The 17,388-nt window shown below is 37.2% G+C and overlaps 1 protein-coding gene across 1 annotated transcript in view; it reads right to left on the bottom strand.

Annotated features, from left to right (window-relative positions):
- The window catches only part of RPS6KA3 (ribosomal protein S6 kinase A3), a 107,350-nt gene extending 90,162 nt beyond the window's left edge, over window positions 1-17,188 (bottom strand). Inside the window, exons 1-2 of the mRNA XM_024739426.1 lie at window positions 17,176-17,188; window positions 16,221-16,262 (exon numbers count right to left, since the gene is read on the bottom strand). Of these exons, the coding sequence (XP_024595194.1) occupies window positions 16,221-16,262; window positions 17,176-17,181 (48 nt within the window). The 5' untranslated portion in view covers window positions 17,182-17,188. The remainder of the gene's footprint in view (window positions 1-16,220; window positions 16,263-17,175) is intronic.
- Window positions 17,189-17,388: the final 200 nt, after the last annotated feature.

Below are 17,388 nucleotides of genomic sequence, written 5' to 3'. Positions count from 1 at the left end.
TAACTACTGGCTCAAGGAAATAAATAATAACAGCTATCATTTATGCAATGCTTATTTTGTTCAAAGTACAGCGTTGGCTATGTTGCATATATTCTCTCATTTAATCCCAATTAATCATTAATCAACTATGAAGGATGTTATTATATAGAGAAGAAAAAACTTAGGTTGAGAATTAGTAACTTGTCCAAGATCACAGGGGTATTAAGTTTGCGGATAAGACAACTGAACCCAAGTCTGAATCCAAAGCTCACACTACTACACAGAAATGATGTCATATTACTGTTAGAATTCAAGTATAGGCATCTAGCTGTGCTCATTTTTCTCTATTTATAAAATAAAATTTTGTAATAAAAAGTGGAGAAAACTACAACTCTTAACACATGTTCTGAAAATGTCCGTTTGTTAAATACACTACACTAAGAAGGTAATGGTTCGTTTTTCTAACGTATCATTGATCCGACATAATATTTAAAATTGCATAATCTCCTAAAAGAGACTCCTTTGAATATATTCATATTCTCGAGAGGGCAATTAAAAAGGAAGAAACCATAAAATCAGATAAAGTAGGGAATATAAGGTAAACATGATTGTCACTAAATTTATCTCTAAAAAGTCACTATTTTCTGGTACTTATCTGCAATCCATAAGAGTTCAATGGAATCTTAGCCAGCATGGATTTGAATCCACCACTAACTGTGGGCAAGCCCTTAAAGCCTCTCTGATTTGTGGTTTCTTCATGCATAAAATATGTGGATATCTAAGGGCTTTTCCAGCTTGAAAATGTTATAATCCTGTGACTTTAAGGATTAAAAGTATTTAAAATTTTGTGGGGTTTTTACACCTGAGGAAATTACTAATTCTGTATTTAAAGCTGTTTTGTACGTTATTTCTAACTGTAATTCCTTCTTTCTTTTCTGCATCTAAAATACAGTTTTATCTATATCCTTCATTGGTACCTTTGTATCCAAGTGTAAACAAGGATAATACCAAAGAATGGATTGTAACAAATGCTGTCACCTGAAAGAGAAGTACCAACAAAGAGAAAATAAATGAAACATTGTTTTTCTGTACAGATTAAGGAACCTAAAGCAATTTTATAATTTCCACAATCCAATCTTACTAGTCTTATTTTACTAGTAAAGTGTCAACTTATTTTTTAAGCTCCTCTGTGTACTCCCACTGCTATTTATGCCTTCCTAACACCTTCAAACTCCACCTCTTAGTACCACATGGAGTTGGCAGTGTTTCCCAAACCTGTGTGATGATCAGAATCACCTAAGATTCCTGTTAATAATACACTACCTGGCCTTACCTCAAACTGAAACTGAATCATAAGTTCCAGAAGCCCCGTGGCTCGGTATTTCATTTTTTAAACAGGCACCTTAGATGACTCCTGTGATTAGGTTAAGTCTGGGAAATCACAGTGTAGAGAAAAGATCATGGGCTTTGGAGCCTGACATACCAAGTTTCAGAACCTGGCTTTGTCCTTTATTATAGGTGTGACTTTGGGCAAGCTACTTAACATGAGTCTCAGTTTTCTAATCTACAAGATTTGAATACCAGTTATGCCGGAGGTTGTAATAAAGTTTAGTACGCTTAGCCATGCTGGGTGCCCAGTTAAGTGTTAGCTTCTCTTTCTTCCTGCTCATCTTGCCAGAGGAACTGACAAAAGCAAATACTTGAGGGTATTCTGGTGAGTCCCTTACCCTAATGGGTCCACTTCCATTTCTAGGGCTAAAAATCTGAGTACTAGATAATTCATTAGTGCATTACTTGGTTTGGCTAATTTAAGTCTTAGGAAAAAGTCTAATAATTTCTTCTGGTTTCCAGAGGCTTAGTGAAGTCCTTCTATCTAAAACAGATACACCATGATGCTGAGCTTCAAAGCCCAAGCTTTATTTGTTATGTGACTGTGGCAAAATTACCTGAACCTGTTTCTTCATCGGCAAAACAAGTGGTGCTTAAATGTTTGATGAACTGAACCCAACATGTGTTACTGATAACATAACTGTTAACTAAAAGTCACTTTAATTAAACTTACACACAGTCTTACAAACATTCATATGAACAAAACGACAGCAATAATAGCTTGCCAGTAAGTGAAACGAGACAGAATACGACTTGCTCAAATACACAATAAAAAAGAGCTTAACAGCCAAGCAATATCAACTGTACCTTAACACAAAGTGTATTAGACAAGTTTGGAACTGAACTTACTCAGGAAAAAACAACCCAAACTACTCACTCATTAAATATATATACATATATATATATATATTTAAAAGTACCATAGGTACAAACACAACCAGGAAGCAAGGTTTATTTTTGGAAAAATGAGAAATATAGTTTATAATTACAGCTCCATAATGAATTCTAGCTGTATATGTATTAAGCATAAACGCTATTAATAAGAGCACTCTACTAAAAATTGTTAGTATTAACTGTCCAGATAAGCTACAAAATAAAAGAAACCTAAAGAAATTAGAAAAAAACTAAAAATCTGGGAACATTCATTCAAGACAGAGGAAAAATTTTTTAAAAAATAAACAAGAAAATAACAAACCTCAAATCCTACTGAAAGTAATTTAAAGAACCATAGCTTTTCTCTCAACTTATTTATTCTTTAATACAACTATTTTCTTTCATTTAGTTCCTGCCCTTTGCTTATGTTTATTTCCAGACATTTAATATTTTTACTGCTATTCTGAATGAGACCTTTTTTCCCATTACCATTTCTAACAAGGAAAACTATTTATTAATTTTTAAATATATATTCTGTTTAATACCACCTTATTAGACCATTAGTTTTCACAAAGCTTTTTAGTAGTCTCCATAGATTACCTAAGAAGATGATTATATCATCTATGAATAGTTATCTTTTATCCTTCTTTTGAATACCTTTTGATTTTCTTGTCTAACTTCATTAGCAAACTCTTGTAGAATGTAAAATAGAGGTGAAAACAGCAGGCACAATTTTAATGAGATTGCCCATAATATGTCTCCATCAAGCATGATGCTGGCTACTGGTCTGAGACTATTTTTTAATAATGTTAAGGACACACCCTTTTATTCCTATTTTACTGGGGGTTTTTTGGGGTTTTTTTTGCGGTACGCGGGCCTCTCACTGTTGTGGCCTCTCCCACTGCAGAGCACAGGCTCCAGACACGCAGGCTCAGGGGCCATGGCTCAGGGGCCCAGCCACTCCGCGGCATGTGGGATCTTCCCGGACTGGGGCCCGAACCCATGTCCCCCGCATTGGCAGGCAGACTCTCAACCACTGCGCCACCAGGGAAGCGCTATTTTACTGTTTTTAATTGAGAATAGACACTGAATTTTATCTAATGCTTTCTCAACTTTTTTCCGAACTTTTAAATTAGAAATGATTATATATTCACAGGAAATTGCAAAAATAATAGAGAGGTCCCATATACCTTTAACCCAGTGGTTACATCTTACACAACTTCCTGTCAAGACCAGGAAAATTATACTGGTACGATGCCCAGACCTTACTCAGATATCACTGGTTTTACAGGTTCTCGCGTGTGTGTCCGTGTGCGTGCTCATTGTTACACATTTTATCACGTGTATAGGCTCCTGTATCTACCACCAGAGTAAAGATACCAGTTCTTCGCCATCAGGATCCTGCGTGTTGCCCCTTTACATCCACCTCTCTCCCACCCTTCTTCCTAACCCTGGCAACCACTAATCTAGTCTCCAATTTTGTCATTTCAAGAATGTTATATAAATGGAATCATATGGTATGTAACTTTTTTCCACTCAGCACGAATTCCCTGAAGATTCATCCAAGTTGTTGTGTGTATCAATAATTCATTCCTTTTAGTTTAGTAGTATTCCAGTATTCCATGGTGTGAACATACCACAGCTTGTTTAACTATTCACCCATTGAAGGACATTTGGTGTCTAACTTTTGGATATTACAAATAAAGCTGCTATGAACATTTGCGAACAGACTTCTATGTGGACATACATTTTCATTTCTCTGGGATAAATGCCCAGGAGTGCAACTGCTGGGTTATAAAATAAGTGTATGTTTAGTTTTTAAAGAGATGACCAAACTATTTTCCAGCAAGGCTGTATAATTTCACTTGCCCATCAGCAATGTATGAAAGATCCCCAGTTTGTCCATATCCTCACCAACACTAGGTACTGTCACTATTTTTCATTTTGGGTATCCTAAAAGGTATGTAGAGATACCTCATTGCGGTTTTAATTTTCATTTCTCTGATAGCTAACCATGTTGACGTCTTCTCATATGCTTATGTGCTATCCATATATCCCCTTTGATGAGATGTCTGTTTATCTCTTTTGTCCAATTTCTAACTGGACTATTTGCCTTTGTTACTGTTAAGTTTTGAGAGTTCCTTATATATATTCTAGATACAAGTCCTGTCTCAGATATAGGTGTGCAAATACTTTCACCCAATCTGTGGCTTGTCTTTTCATCCCATTAACAGGATCTTTTCCACAGAGCGAACATTTTGAATTTTGATCAAGTCCAATTTATCATTTTTTTCTTTTATGGATTGTGCTTTTGGTGTCTGGTCTATGAACCCTTCACTTAGCCCACAGGCCTGAAGATTTTCTCTTATATCTAAGTGCTAAATGTTTTACAGTTTCCACGATCCATTTTGGATTAATTTTTGTATAAGGTGTAAGGTTTAGGTTGAGGTTCACTGTTTTACCTATGGGTGTGTAATTGCTCCAAGCACCACTGTTGAAAAGGCTATCTATTTTTCCTTCATTGAATTGCATTTGCATCCTTGAAAAAAATCAGTTGGCCGTACTTGTTTGGGTCTATTTCTGGGCTCTCCATTCTGTTCCACTGATCTATGTATTTATCCCTTCACCAATACCACAGGATTTTGATTACTGAAACTATTTAGTAAGTCTAAAAGTTGGGTAAAGTGATTCCTCCCACTTTATTTTTATCCTGTTTTGGATATTTTAGTTCCTTTACCGTTGCATATAACTTTTAGAATACGGTTGTGTTAAACCTATAGAAGAATTTGGGGAGAACTGGCATCTTTACTATGTTGTGTCTTCTGATGTATGAACATGGTAGACCTCTCCATTTATTTAGACCTTTGATTTCATTTAACATTTTTTAGTTTTCAGCACACAAGCCCTAGACATGTTTTGTTAGATTTATACCTAAGAATTTTTTTAAGCAATTACAAATGGAACTATGTTTTTCATTTTCGTTTCCACACGTTCATTGCTAGTATATAGAAACACTATTTTTGTATGCTGATCTTGTATCTTACAACTTTGCTGAACTCACTTATCAGTTCTAGATTTACGTAGATTCCTTGGGATTTCCATTGGAGACCTCATGTCACTTGCAAATAGAGACATTTTTATTTCTTCCTTTCCAATCTGTATGTCTTTAATCATGTTTTGCACATTATTAATATTTTTATTCAACTTTAATATGGTGGACTACATCAATTGATTTTTTGAATACTGAACCAGTCTTACACCCCTGGAATACAACCCACTTGATCATGCTGTATACTTCTTTTTATATGTTGCTGGATTTGTTTTGCTAATATTTTGTTGAGCATTCTGTGTCTATATTCTTAAGGGATACTGATGTGGAGTTTTCTTTTCTGTACTGTCTTTAGGTTTTGGTATCAGGGTGATACTGGCCTCAAAAAATGAGTAGTGATATGCTTCCTCTTCTATTTTCTGGAAGAGAATGTGTAGAATTCATGTTATTCTTGATGTTCCAGATCCTTCTTTTATCATTTCCTTTCTGCTTGAAGAACTACCTGTAGTCATTCCTTCACGGTCTGTTACAGACACATTCTCTTAGCTTCCCTTCACCAGAGACTGCTTTGATTGCACCTTCACACTAGAAGGATATTTTCACTGGGTATAGAATTCTGGGTTGCCAGATCTTTTCTTTCAGCACTTAAAAGACAGTGTGCCATTTCCTTCTGGCTTCCATGGTTTTTAATGTGGGATCTACTGTCATTTGAATTATTATTCCCCTATAGGTAATAGTTCAGTTCTAACTGCTTTTAAGATTTTTTGTCTTTTACTTTGATTTAGAAACAAATTTTAACTGTGGCAAAATACACCTAGCATGAAATTTACTGTCTTAACTGTTTTTTAGTATAAAGTTCAGTATGTTAAGTATATTCACATTGGGTTTCCCTGGTGGCACAGTGGTTGAGAGTCCGCCTGCCAATGCAGGGGACGCGGGTCCGTGCCCTGGTCCAGGAAGATCCCGCATGCCGCGGAGCGGCTGGGCCCGTGAACCATCGCCTCTGAGCCTTCGCGTCCGGAGCCTGCGCGTCCGGAGCCTGTGCTCCGCAACGGGAGAGGCCACAACAGTGAGAGGCCCGCATACAGAAAAAAAAAAAAAAGTATATTCACATTCTTGTGCAACCAATCTCCAGAATTTTTCATCTTGCAAAATTAAAATTCTATACCCATTAAACAATTTCACATTTCCGAAGGTTTGATTTTGATGTGCCTAGGTGTGGATTACCTTAGTTTACCTTATTTGGAGTTCAATCAGCTTCTTGAATCTGTAGGCTTAATCTTTTGCCAAACTGGGGGAATTTCAGGCATTATTTCTTCAAGTCCACCTTTTTTCTCTGCTTCTGAAACTGTGGTGACATGAATACTAAATCTTCTGTTAATGTTCCCAGGCACCTGAGACACTCCATTTATTTTTCAGTTTATTTTTACTCTGCTATTCAGATTGAATAATTTCTATTGCTCTATCTTCAATTTTATTGATTCTTTCCAGTCACCTCCATTTTTTTTTTTTTTTTTGGCTGCACCGCATGTGGGATCTTAGTTCCCTGACCAGCGATCGAACTCGCACCCCCTGCAATGGAAGCACAGAGTCTTAACCACTGGACTGCCAGGGAAGTCCCTCCATTCTTCTATTGAGCCCATGTAGTAAGTTTATTTCAGTTATTGCATTTTTCGGTTCTAAAGTGTCCATTTTCTACTTTATTTCTTTTCTGAGACTAATTTTTCATTTGTTTCAAATGTCTTTGTGGTTGCTCACTGAAGTATTTTTATGATGGCTGTTTTAAAATCCTTGTCAGACAATTCCAATATCTGAAGCATCTCCGTGCTGGTATCTGGTGCCTTTTTTCTCATTCATGATGCAATTTTCTTGGGTCTTAGTGTAAGTGAACTTCAGCTGTATAATGGACATTTGGGAGATTTTAAGACTCTGGATCCTATTTAATCTTTTTTAGCAGGCAGTCTACCAGTTGAGGTGTAGTGTGAGGGCAGGGTGAGTGTGTATGTTCAGCTTCCTGCTGGGCTCCGCCAACACCACCCTGGCAAAAGTGGAGCAATGACTCACATTGCTCTTTTGCAGATGGGTGGGATGGAAGTTCAGCTTCACTCTTGTACCCAGTGAAAGTGGGGCACCAACCCATACCACCTCATTGCCTCTGAGCAGGGATGCAAGCTCAGCTCCCTGACAGACCCTACTGACAACAGGAAGAGGGGAAGTGGAGGGCTGACTCACACTGCTTCATTGCTGCAGGGTAGAGTGGAGTTCAGCAGAGTTCAGCAGAGCTCAAGGTAGACTTCGGCTCCCTGAAAGGCCCAGCTGACAACAGGAGAGGGGAGAGGGAGAAGTGGGGTGCCAATCAGCCCTGCCATCTACCACTCTGTTCCACCTTGTAGATGCCAGATGGGGGTGGCATCTGGGCCCTACTGCATCAGCGGAGGGGGGAAGCAGCGTTGACCAGGCCACCTCCAACCATCTTGTTCTGCCTTGTTGATGCTGGGTGAGGGTGGACCTCACTGACACAGGGCGGGAGGAGGCTTAGTGGGGACTAGTCCTACCTCACACCACCTTGTTATGTCTCACTGCTTCCAGGTTGGAGTGGAGGGTCAATTGGCTGCTGGACCCCACTGACACTACCCTAGTGAGAACACCACCTCCTTCTGTAGGGAGTGCGACAGGGGTGGTGGTGAGGGAATATCAGGTCCCTGCACAACCTGCCAAAGCCACCGAGCAGGGGGAATCAAAGTGCTGTTTGTTTTTGCTAGGCAGCGAAGGGGAGAAAGGGCGATTAGGTCCCTGATCTGCCCAGCCAACACCACTGGGTGGAGGAATCCATGCACTGCCACTTGCTTCTTAGAAGCAGGGTGGGGTTTTTCTGTTGGTGTTCGGCTACAGTAGGGTGGGTTTTGTCAAAAAGGTTTACTGTTGTTAGCCCACCCTTTCTTTAGTCATCTGGCTAAAGAGAACAGGCTTTTCTTGGAACCCTTTTTGTCTGTGCCTGTTGGTGGTTCCAGGTTGGAGGCTTTTAAAACACCCTGTCCAGGATATATGGGAGGCAATAAGAACACCCAGGGAACTCACTACTTGTGTCATTCCTTTAATCCCAAAGTCTGTAGGCAGTCTGCTTTCTAATTTCCACCTTTCAGAGTGTTCCTGTACTTGTTTGCTGTGATGTCTTAGGTGTTTTAGTTGTAAAGGAAGACCTAGGAGGAAAAGGACTCCTCCATCTTGGCAGAACCAGAAGTCTCCGCCAAGTGATTAATTTTTATGTTGAAAATAACATTTTCTGTGTGTGTGTGTGTGTGTGTGTGTGTGTGTGTGTGTGTGTGTTAAAAGAAACTTTACTGGGTGTTTGGGGTAATGACATTTATTTTCTAGGTGTCTACATTATGGTTAAAAATGCACTATGGAAAACTGCTATATAACATCATACATCAGAACTTTCCCCTAAAGTTCCGATTATGCTTATATCATTCCTGGCTAATTTGGCTTGCTTCATGTTATTCAACTGCCTGTCCACCTCAGTACTTTCACACTATAATATTCCAAAGGAAAGAATTCTATCTCATTCATTATCACCTAGTACTATACCACACAAATTCAGAACAGCCAGGGGGAAAAGATCACTTTAAAACTCATTTTGAGCTCCTCTTTTTAATAATCCAAGGCAAATCTTATTTTTAACTTGCCTCTGACATTTCTCTCTTTAAGTAACCCCCCTTACTGCTGTCAACATCCATTGTGATAGCTATTTTTCTTGAATTATACCAAGAGCCAGGAGGAACTTGAAGGAAAGAAGGCCAACAGGGGTTTTGCTTTGCATTTTCACTACTTTAAATGAAACGTCTGTATATCTCACTTTAAGAGATGGATCCTTGAAAATTCATTTATTTGTTGACTTATATTTAATTTCAGAGATTCTACACTTTTTGTTTTGACTGACCTTCAATTAATTCCTGTACTCTTGCTTTAAATAAGAAACTATAGAATAGTATAAGAAGACTGAGGAGACTGTAAGGAAAAATATCACTGCCTCAATTTTTGCTTTCTTTGTATAATTTGTTTTATAATTAATCTTTTAATTCTTTGTTGTGTTCCTCTAGAAACTCTGTTCTGGCTGGGAGAAGGTGTGGCCCAGGTGAAGTAGGGCTCTATTCACCCAACTGGAAAGCCATTGTTCTAGAAAAAGCTTTTTATTTATCACATCTAAAAATAAAGGAAATCTTTTAAAAGTGCAAACTGAAACTAAGTTTTCTGAGAACTATGTATATAACATGACACAGATAAGGATCTTCTATATCAGCATTAGAGCGAAACTCCATTTAAGTCCCTAAATCAGCAGCAAAATAAGCACGAGAACTATGGATACAACTAGACAATAAGCACATGAAAACATCCTTCACATTCCCAGTCATTAGAGAAATGTAAATCAAAACCACAATGAGATACCACTTTCAAACACACTAGGGTGGTTATAATGAAAAAAACAATAACAAGTGTTGGTGAGGATGTGGAGAAACTGAAACCCTCGTGCATTGCTGGTGTGAATGTAAAATGATACAAACAAGTTGGAAAACTATTTGGCAGTTCTTCAAAATATTAAATATAGACACCATATGACACAGCAATTCCACTCCTAGGCAAACACCCAAGAGAACTGAAAACATGTTCACATAAAAGCTTGTATACAAATGTTCATAGCAGCATTATTTATAATACCCCCAAAATGGAAACAATCAAAATGTCCACCAACAGATACACTGATAAACAAAACTGCTATAACCACACAATAGATTACTCAGCCATAAAAATGAAGCATTGACACATGCTACAACACTGATGAACCCTGAATACATTATGTTAAGTGAATGATGTCGACACAAAGGTCACATATCATATGATTCCATTAACATGAAATGCCCAGAATAGGCTAATCTACAGAGACAGAAATTAGATCATTAGTTGCCAGGGGCTGGGGGAAGGAAGGAATAGGGAGTGACTGCTAATGAGTATGGGATTTGGGGGGGTCATGAAAATCTTCTGGCACTAGATAGTGGTGATGGTTGCACAACTTTGTGAATATACTAAAGACCACTGAATTGTATACTTTACAAGGGTACAATTTTGTGGTATATAAATCATATCTCAATTTTTAAAAAGATTAACTAGGGCTATTTAACCTAAGAATTAAAAAACCCAAAGGGGGGGGAAAAGTCACCAATGATCAACGTTTCTTTAAATTTCCTTTTCTTTTACTATAGCAAGATAATTGGCAACTTTTTCAGGTTGTGCCACATCCTGTTTTCTGGCACTCTGAGGGAAAGTCAAATACATTTTTCTGAAAAGAAGATGCAAATATAAAGAGGTAATGATTTAATAAGCTGCAATTAAAAAACAGAGCACAGTTACTCAAGCACACACCTAGGGGCTTCTGTATGGAGAGGTGTTAAGTTACATCTGGACAAACCCCCTTTTTCAAGTACAGTAGTTTTTGTTTCAAATTCTCACTTGTAAGATAGTTGCTTAGAAATCTCAAAAAAATTTCCCATACGATGTCACATACGATGCTGTTTCTCAGGCCAGCTCACAAAAGCTTATTTTACCCATGCTGTATTTGGAGAGTAATATCAATTTTGCTTTTCTAAGTCTCCCTGTACGTTCCCATGAAGACACCTGCTCAATACAAACCACCTGGACCCTTTTGCCCGTAGGAGGAGATGTCATCTAGACCGAGTCACTCACCTCTACGCTGTTTTCAACCAAAGCAGGGCAGTCTAGTGGAAAATCAGTGGGATTGCGATCTGTGAGACCTGGTGTTTGAACCCTGCCTCCTCCACTTAATAGCTATGCAACCATGAACAAGTTACTTAACCTCTCTAGGCTTCAGTTTCCTCACCTGTAAGTTGAGGTTAATTACATCTACCTCATTCAAGTTGATATACACAAAGTATCTAGTCAGAGAGGGCGTTCAGTATATGTTAATCTCCAAGATGAACCAATCTACTTTCCCAGTATTAATTAGCTGGGAAATAATAGTATAGTGAACAAAATGCACCAATTCTGATAGCTAAATTTCCCCAATGCTTCGATGTTATCACTTGAATGAGAAATGTCACTGTAAAGTTAGTAAAGTTGTAGAAAGTGCAGAATGGTTATTTGAGGGGCATGTACCACTTAGGAGGGCTTATCAAAATCTTCAGGGTAGAAGAGAGACAAGACGAAGCTGATTAAACATAATTTGAAACAGCATATTAAATATATTTTTCATTTAGAAAAAGCTTTAGCCTATTAATTTCAAACTACAAGTAAGAAAAGGTAGAGTTGAAAAACACTGGTGTAGAAAAAAGGGTTCAGTTTGTGCTAATTCTATAATCTAGAACTGTGCTGTTCAATGTGGTAGCCAATAGCCACAAATGACTATTAAAATTTAAATTAATTAAAGTTAACTTAAAAATTCAGTTTCTCAGCCATACTGGCCACATTTCAAGTGCTCAGTAGCCACACATGTGGCTGGCTAGTGGCTACTGAATGGTACCCATCTAGAAGCTGGGTTTTTTTTAAGTGAATCTTTCCTATTATTTTATATTCCTTTCAGGTAGACTCCTCTGCTCCTAAATGTGAAGAAGTGAAATAACATCCTGGGTAACTGAGGTTTTTAGTAGAGATTCTACAAGATTTCTGAAGATTTCTCCCAAAACACTGCACTTGAGGTGCACTTCAATCTATTAATGTCAAAATGAACTTTTGTTTCAGGCTATCATTTGCCATCTGCTTCTAACACATATCAAATGACTGAACCAAGTTTCCTATAACAAGTTTTGTGGGCCAAAGGATTAGAGGCAAGCTCACAGAAATCTAGATGACCAGGTCAGACATGAAGATGAGATCATCACCATATGTAAGATTATAAAAATCAATTAACATGGTGGATAAAACAATTAATTTTTAAGGTATGTAAGAAACCATGGATAGAGTATTCGTTAAGATGGGAAAATCTGATTTAAGTTATGCTACTGCTGTAATTCTACTTATACTAATAGAGGGGAAGACTGATAGGAAGTATAAAAGTGCTTTTGGATTTACGCATAAATGTAGGATTATCTAATATTCAGGCAACTAGCACTATTTCATGAAAAAACAAAACAAAACACGAAAATACCCTCCAAAAGACAATGTGGAGAGCTGACTCCAGGTGGGGCAGTAGGCTAGCCTCCTGATCTTTAGTTCATTCACGTTCCTTTCTAGCTGACACCTTCAAGAGAAGAAGGTACATATTCAGAGTAGGTAATGCCAGTAATTGAGCTATTCCATTATGGTATGCTGAAGCATAAAATCACTGTTTGTTAGTAGGTAATACGCCCCTCGAATACCCCTGACTCCAGAGGTATGTGTATATAATGGGCAGAGATCAGAAAAAGGGTGAGGAAGTCATTTTACATCATTGGTAAGCTGTAAGTAAACTTTTTTTTTAAAGATGAAGTAACAATGTTCCCAAGTTAAAAACAGCTGCATCAAAATGTCATTAATCCTAGCTGTTTTCTAGTAACTTCAAGTTTGAAGCAATTAATTAAAAAAGAATGGGAGAAGTAGACAGATTGACAGCAGCATAAAATAGCAAATGATAAGAGTTTTTTTAAAACTATGAATATTAAAAGTAAATTACAGAGTAAGTCCATGAGGGAGCCATTTAGTAGGGGCAATTAGCTTGATATTAAGGTAGAATATGACCATTACCTTTCAAAACACTGAATTTTAAAAGTTCAAATTATTTCAAACTTTTATTTAAACTACTGCATTTAAATGTTTAGTCCACTATTAAGATGGAAAATTGTTACACAAATTAATTTAGAAAGACTCCAATTCAAAATGAAACAAAAACTCGTTTGACAGTTACAGAAAAAAAGATTTGATACAGTCAATTAAACATTAACAGCTTGTTTCCAGGCAATACTGGATCATGTTACTGTAGTTATCAGACTTTCCAAAACTGTGTTCTGCAAAGCACTTGTGTCCTCTGAGACTTCAATAGATGGTTCATAAAAAATGGGTGCTGACATCAAGTCTCAAATGCTGTGAGCTATTTCCTTTTTGCAGATTCAGCATGTACATTATCACCTTAAAAGTTCTAAGATGTTATGCAGTAAAGACATTGGTCAGATCTCATTTAATTCCACAATCCCCAAATTTATTCGATTATGTCACGCTCCTTTGGTTTTTTTTGGAGGGAGAAGATGGTTGTTGGGGCACAGACACACTTTGAAAACTTTCAGAGACTTCTCAGCTGAAAATACCATATGGACTGTTGAAAGTTCCTTAAGTACCAGTATCACATAACAGAACAAAAACCAAAGGATTGTATTTCTAGACAGGAAAAGCCAGTCACTCATGGCATATTCAAATAACCGAAATAAATGTGTTTATAGTAATGGGGAGGGAAGTGTGCCATATTAATTTCTGTCCCTAAAAAATGAAATTAACAGAACTGATCCTAAAATATAAAAAGGTGTGCACATTTTGTTTTGGTACTTTTTAGAAAGTAAGTTAAAATTCTACCTATTGATGCCATATATTGACTTTATTTCTTCAGAGACACACTTCCTTCAAGAGGTTGACATATAGGGTATACCATATTTCAACAATTATAAGACACCATCGTGTGTGAGATATACTATTATCTTATATATCACTAAGAGAAAAAAGCCACTGCTGATTAAACAATGACATGCCGTGGACTGTGAGAGGGCTTCCAATTTGAGCAACGTTGAAATATGAACATACTTTCTTTTCTTCCTTCTTCCGCACATATTCTTCAAAATGTTTTTTATGTGTTTCCCCCCTCTAAAGACAATATTGAAGAGGGGAACAATATAAAAAAGGATAAGATTCAAGAGATTTCTGTTCACCTTACCCTTACAGTTATATTCAGATATTATAAAGGTTCTCTTTAAACAGATCAATCAAACAAACCATTTTGTTTGTTTGGTTTTCTTTTTGTTTTTTTTGCAGTATGCGGGCCTCTCACTGTTGTGGCCTCTCCCGTTGCGGAGCACAGGCTCCTGACGCGTAGGCTCACGGGCCCAGCCGCTCCGCGGCATGTGGGATCTTCCCGGACCGGGGCACGAACCCATGTCCCCTGCATCAGCAGGTGGACTCTCAACCACTGTGCCACCAGGGAAGCCCCAAACAAACCATTTTTAATTGTTCTGTTTGATTCTGGAAAAATGACCCCAGAGGAAAAACAGAACTTCCTAAGACAGTGCTGTTTGAGAGATGATTCATTATAACTATTATTTATTAAATACAAACCATGTACTGACCCAAGTGCTTTACATATATTATCATTCAATTCTCACCACAACCCCATGAGGTAGATATTATTTTCATGCCTATTTTACAGATTAGGACGTTGAAGCATAGAGACATTAAATAACTTGCATAAGATTACAAAGATATTAAGTGGCAGAGACAGGGCTCAAATCCAGGTCTTCATGGCTCCAAAGTTTATGTACTTTAACACTTTGCCATACATCCAAATTATCCCACAAAGGAGAATAAGTAAAATTGAAATATTTAATTGCTAGTAACTAATGTATTTGCTTAAAATAGCCAAATGTGTTAAATGATAGTTATGTTCTACACAGATACATTTTATCCTGTTTTATACAACGAATATAATATATTTGTGTTTGTTTTGTTAACTTGACACATTTTACTTAACAATTAAAATTTACAGTTGTTTTATCTTTGCTTCTATGCTATTTGGTATTAAATTGAAAAACCAGAGTATCTGAGATTTGATAACTGTCCCAGATTAACGAAAGGCACAGGAAACTGTATCAACTCCTAAAGATGGGGGGGGAGTGCGAAAAATCTAATGCCAAGTATTAAAATGCAACTGCTTGTTTTTTCTTTCTATTACGTGAAATGGGGAACGGGATGTGTAAAATATACATTTCCTCGATTGCATTCCAATGCTTTAAAACTTGTCATTCACCAAAACACATAAACAACTGAGCACTATCACACTCATGCATTACCAAGAGACCACCAAGATGTCACTGTTGTACACTGTAATCTGAACCACTGGGTCTAAAGCATCCAGTCTGCACTGGACAAACTGGGCCACTTGACGTCATCCATCATTCACAGCCTGGAAGATCACATGTCCCTGAACACGGAACTCTAGAGCAAATCTTCTCAACGATCACAATGGTATAAATTTTTTAGTGGATGATAAATTTAAAAAAATCTTTAGAACAACTCTTCTGCAATTCAGACCTCTGAGAAATGATCTGCTCTCTCTCTCTCTCTCTCTCTCTATATATATATATATATATTTTTTTTTATTTATTTATTTATTTTGCGGTACGCGGGCCTCTCACTATTGTGGCCTCTCCCGTTGCGGGGCACAGGCTCCGGACGCGCAGGCTCAGCGGCCATGGCTCACAGGCCCAGCCGCTCTGCGCCATGTGGGATCTTCCCGGACCGGGGCACGAACCCGTGTCCCCTGCACCAGCAGGCGGACTCTCAACCACTGCGCCACCAGGAAAGCCCGATCTGCTATATTTTTGATCATTCTATAATTTACTGAATGTCATGTCCTTGGTCAAGAGTGCACATCCCAATTATGCCACTCTTCTTATATAAAAATAAGACATACTTATTGTGATTTCCAGAAACATACTAATGAAAAGGCAAAGTCCGCCTATACTTGTTTCTTTAATTGGGTAAGTTTCCCTCTTTATCTTAAAATTTAAATGTATCGAAGAAGTTTCTCATTTTGGATTAACCCCATCAGTATAGGATCAAGCTTCCAAAATAACACAAACCTTCCTAAATTCTAGTTTAACAAAAACTGATATTATAATCACTGAAAACAAAAAAGTGTTCAATAATGTGTCACAGTTACTCGACAGTTGACATGTAACAATACCTGTCCTCTCCTCAGATCTTCACTTGGGGGAAAGAAAAAAACCTGAAAGGTGGTAAAAATGAAACAGGAAAAGGAAAAGAAACTTAATAAAATATTATTTTTTCAAAATCAAAGATCACACTTTAATAGAATGTTTTTCCCTACAGATGAAACATAAGAAATCTAATATTGATACAGTGGAAATATTACAGAATCCAATAAAGTCTTTGAGGTTAAAAATGGTTGCACACCCACTGAAGATGGTTTCCAAAACAAGGGTCTCATTTTTTATAAATAAAATATTTATACAGTTAATATTTTTCAATGCACTATGGAACTTGTCATTTAAAGGAATTCGAGGTAGCTATTTTTACATAACACATTTCTATAAAGCAAAAAGAACCTCCTTAATTTTATTATTTTTGAAAATTGTTCATATTTACATTTACTATAATATATCTTTACTAAAAATGAGAAAAAGGTGTCACTTTAGGTCAGGTTTATGATCCAGTAAATGTCCCTAACAGCAGTGGCAAGAGTTTGTAGAAAAGAATAGCCACAATCCCTGGATATCCATCTCCTAAACAGTCAAATATTCAAAAACACACTAGCGTCTTTAACTCATTAAAGAGTTCTGAATTCACCTGGACTATTTAGGAAGCTATTTTGTTTTTAATCTTGTACCAACCTTGACTTTGCTTACATAGTACTTCCTTTATTATTCTAAATTTGCTTCTTTAAACATTTGGCATAGTTCTAGCCTATCATGTTTTGACCCATGTTTGAGTTCAACCACAAGGGTTTTTTTGTTTTGAGCACCATGAGACCCATGTGAGGTCAAGAAGACATGTAAAGGAATGAAGAAACTGCCTGTACTTTTAGTGAGGTACTCAGTTCTTTTAAGATTGCTCATATTTCAATGTGAGATTAAAGTGATAAGAACAGAGATAAAATTGATAATTACCCTATTCCTGACCTTCATAATTAATTCGTCGGTCATCTAGGGGGCCTATACTATGTATGCGCCAGGCACTGTGTTAAGAGCTGAGGATACAGAGAAAAAAAAGAAGTCTCAGCTTTGAAGAATTCACAGTCTCCTAGGGAAGAGACCATAAATGTAAATTTCTATAGAGATCAACCCTGAAATCTTTTAGCCTGAAGAGAAACAATCTGGTGTTTTTACTCACAT

Source organism: Neophocaena asiaeorientalis, unplaced genomic scaffold (assembly GCF_003031525.2).
Source record: "Neophocaena asiaeorientalis asiaeorientalis breed wild unplaced genomic scaffold, Neophocaena_asiaeorientalis_V1.1 scaffold194, whole genome shotgun sequence".
Taxonomy (NCBI): domain Eukaryota; kingdom Metazoa; phylum Chordata; class Mammalia; order Artiodactyla; family Phocoenidae; genus Neophocaena; species Neophocaena asiaeorientalis.
This window is presented reverse-complemented; position numbering and strand designations above follow the sequence as displayed.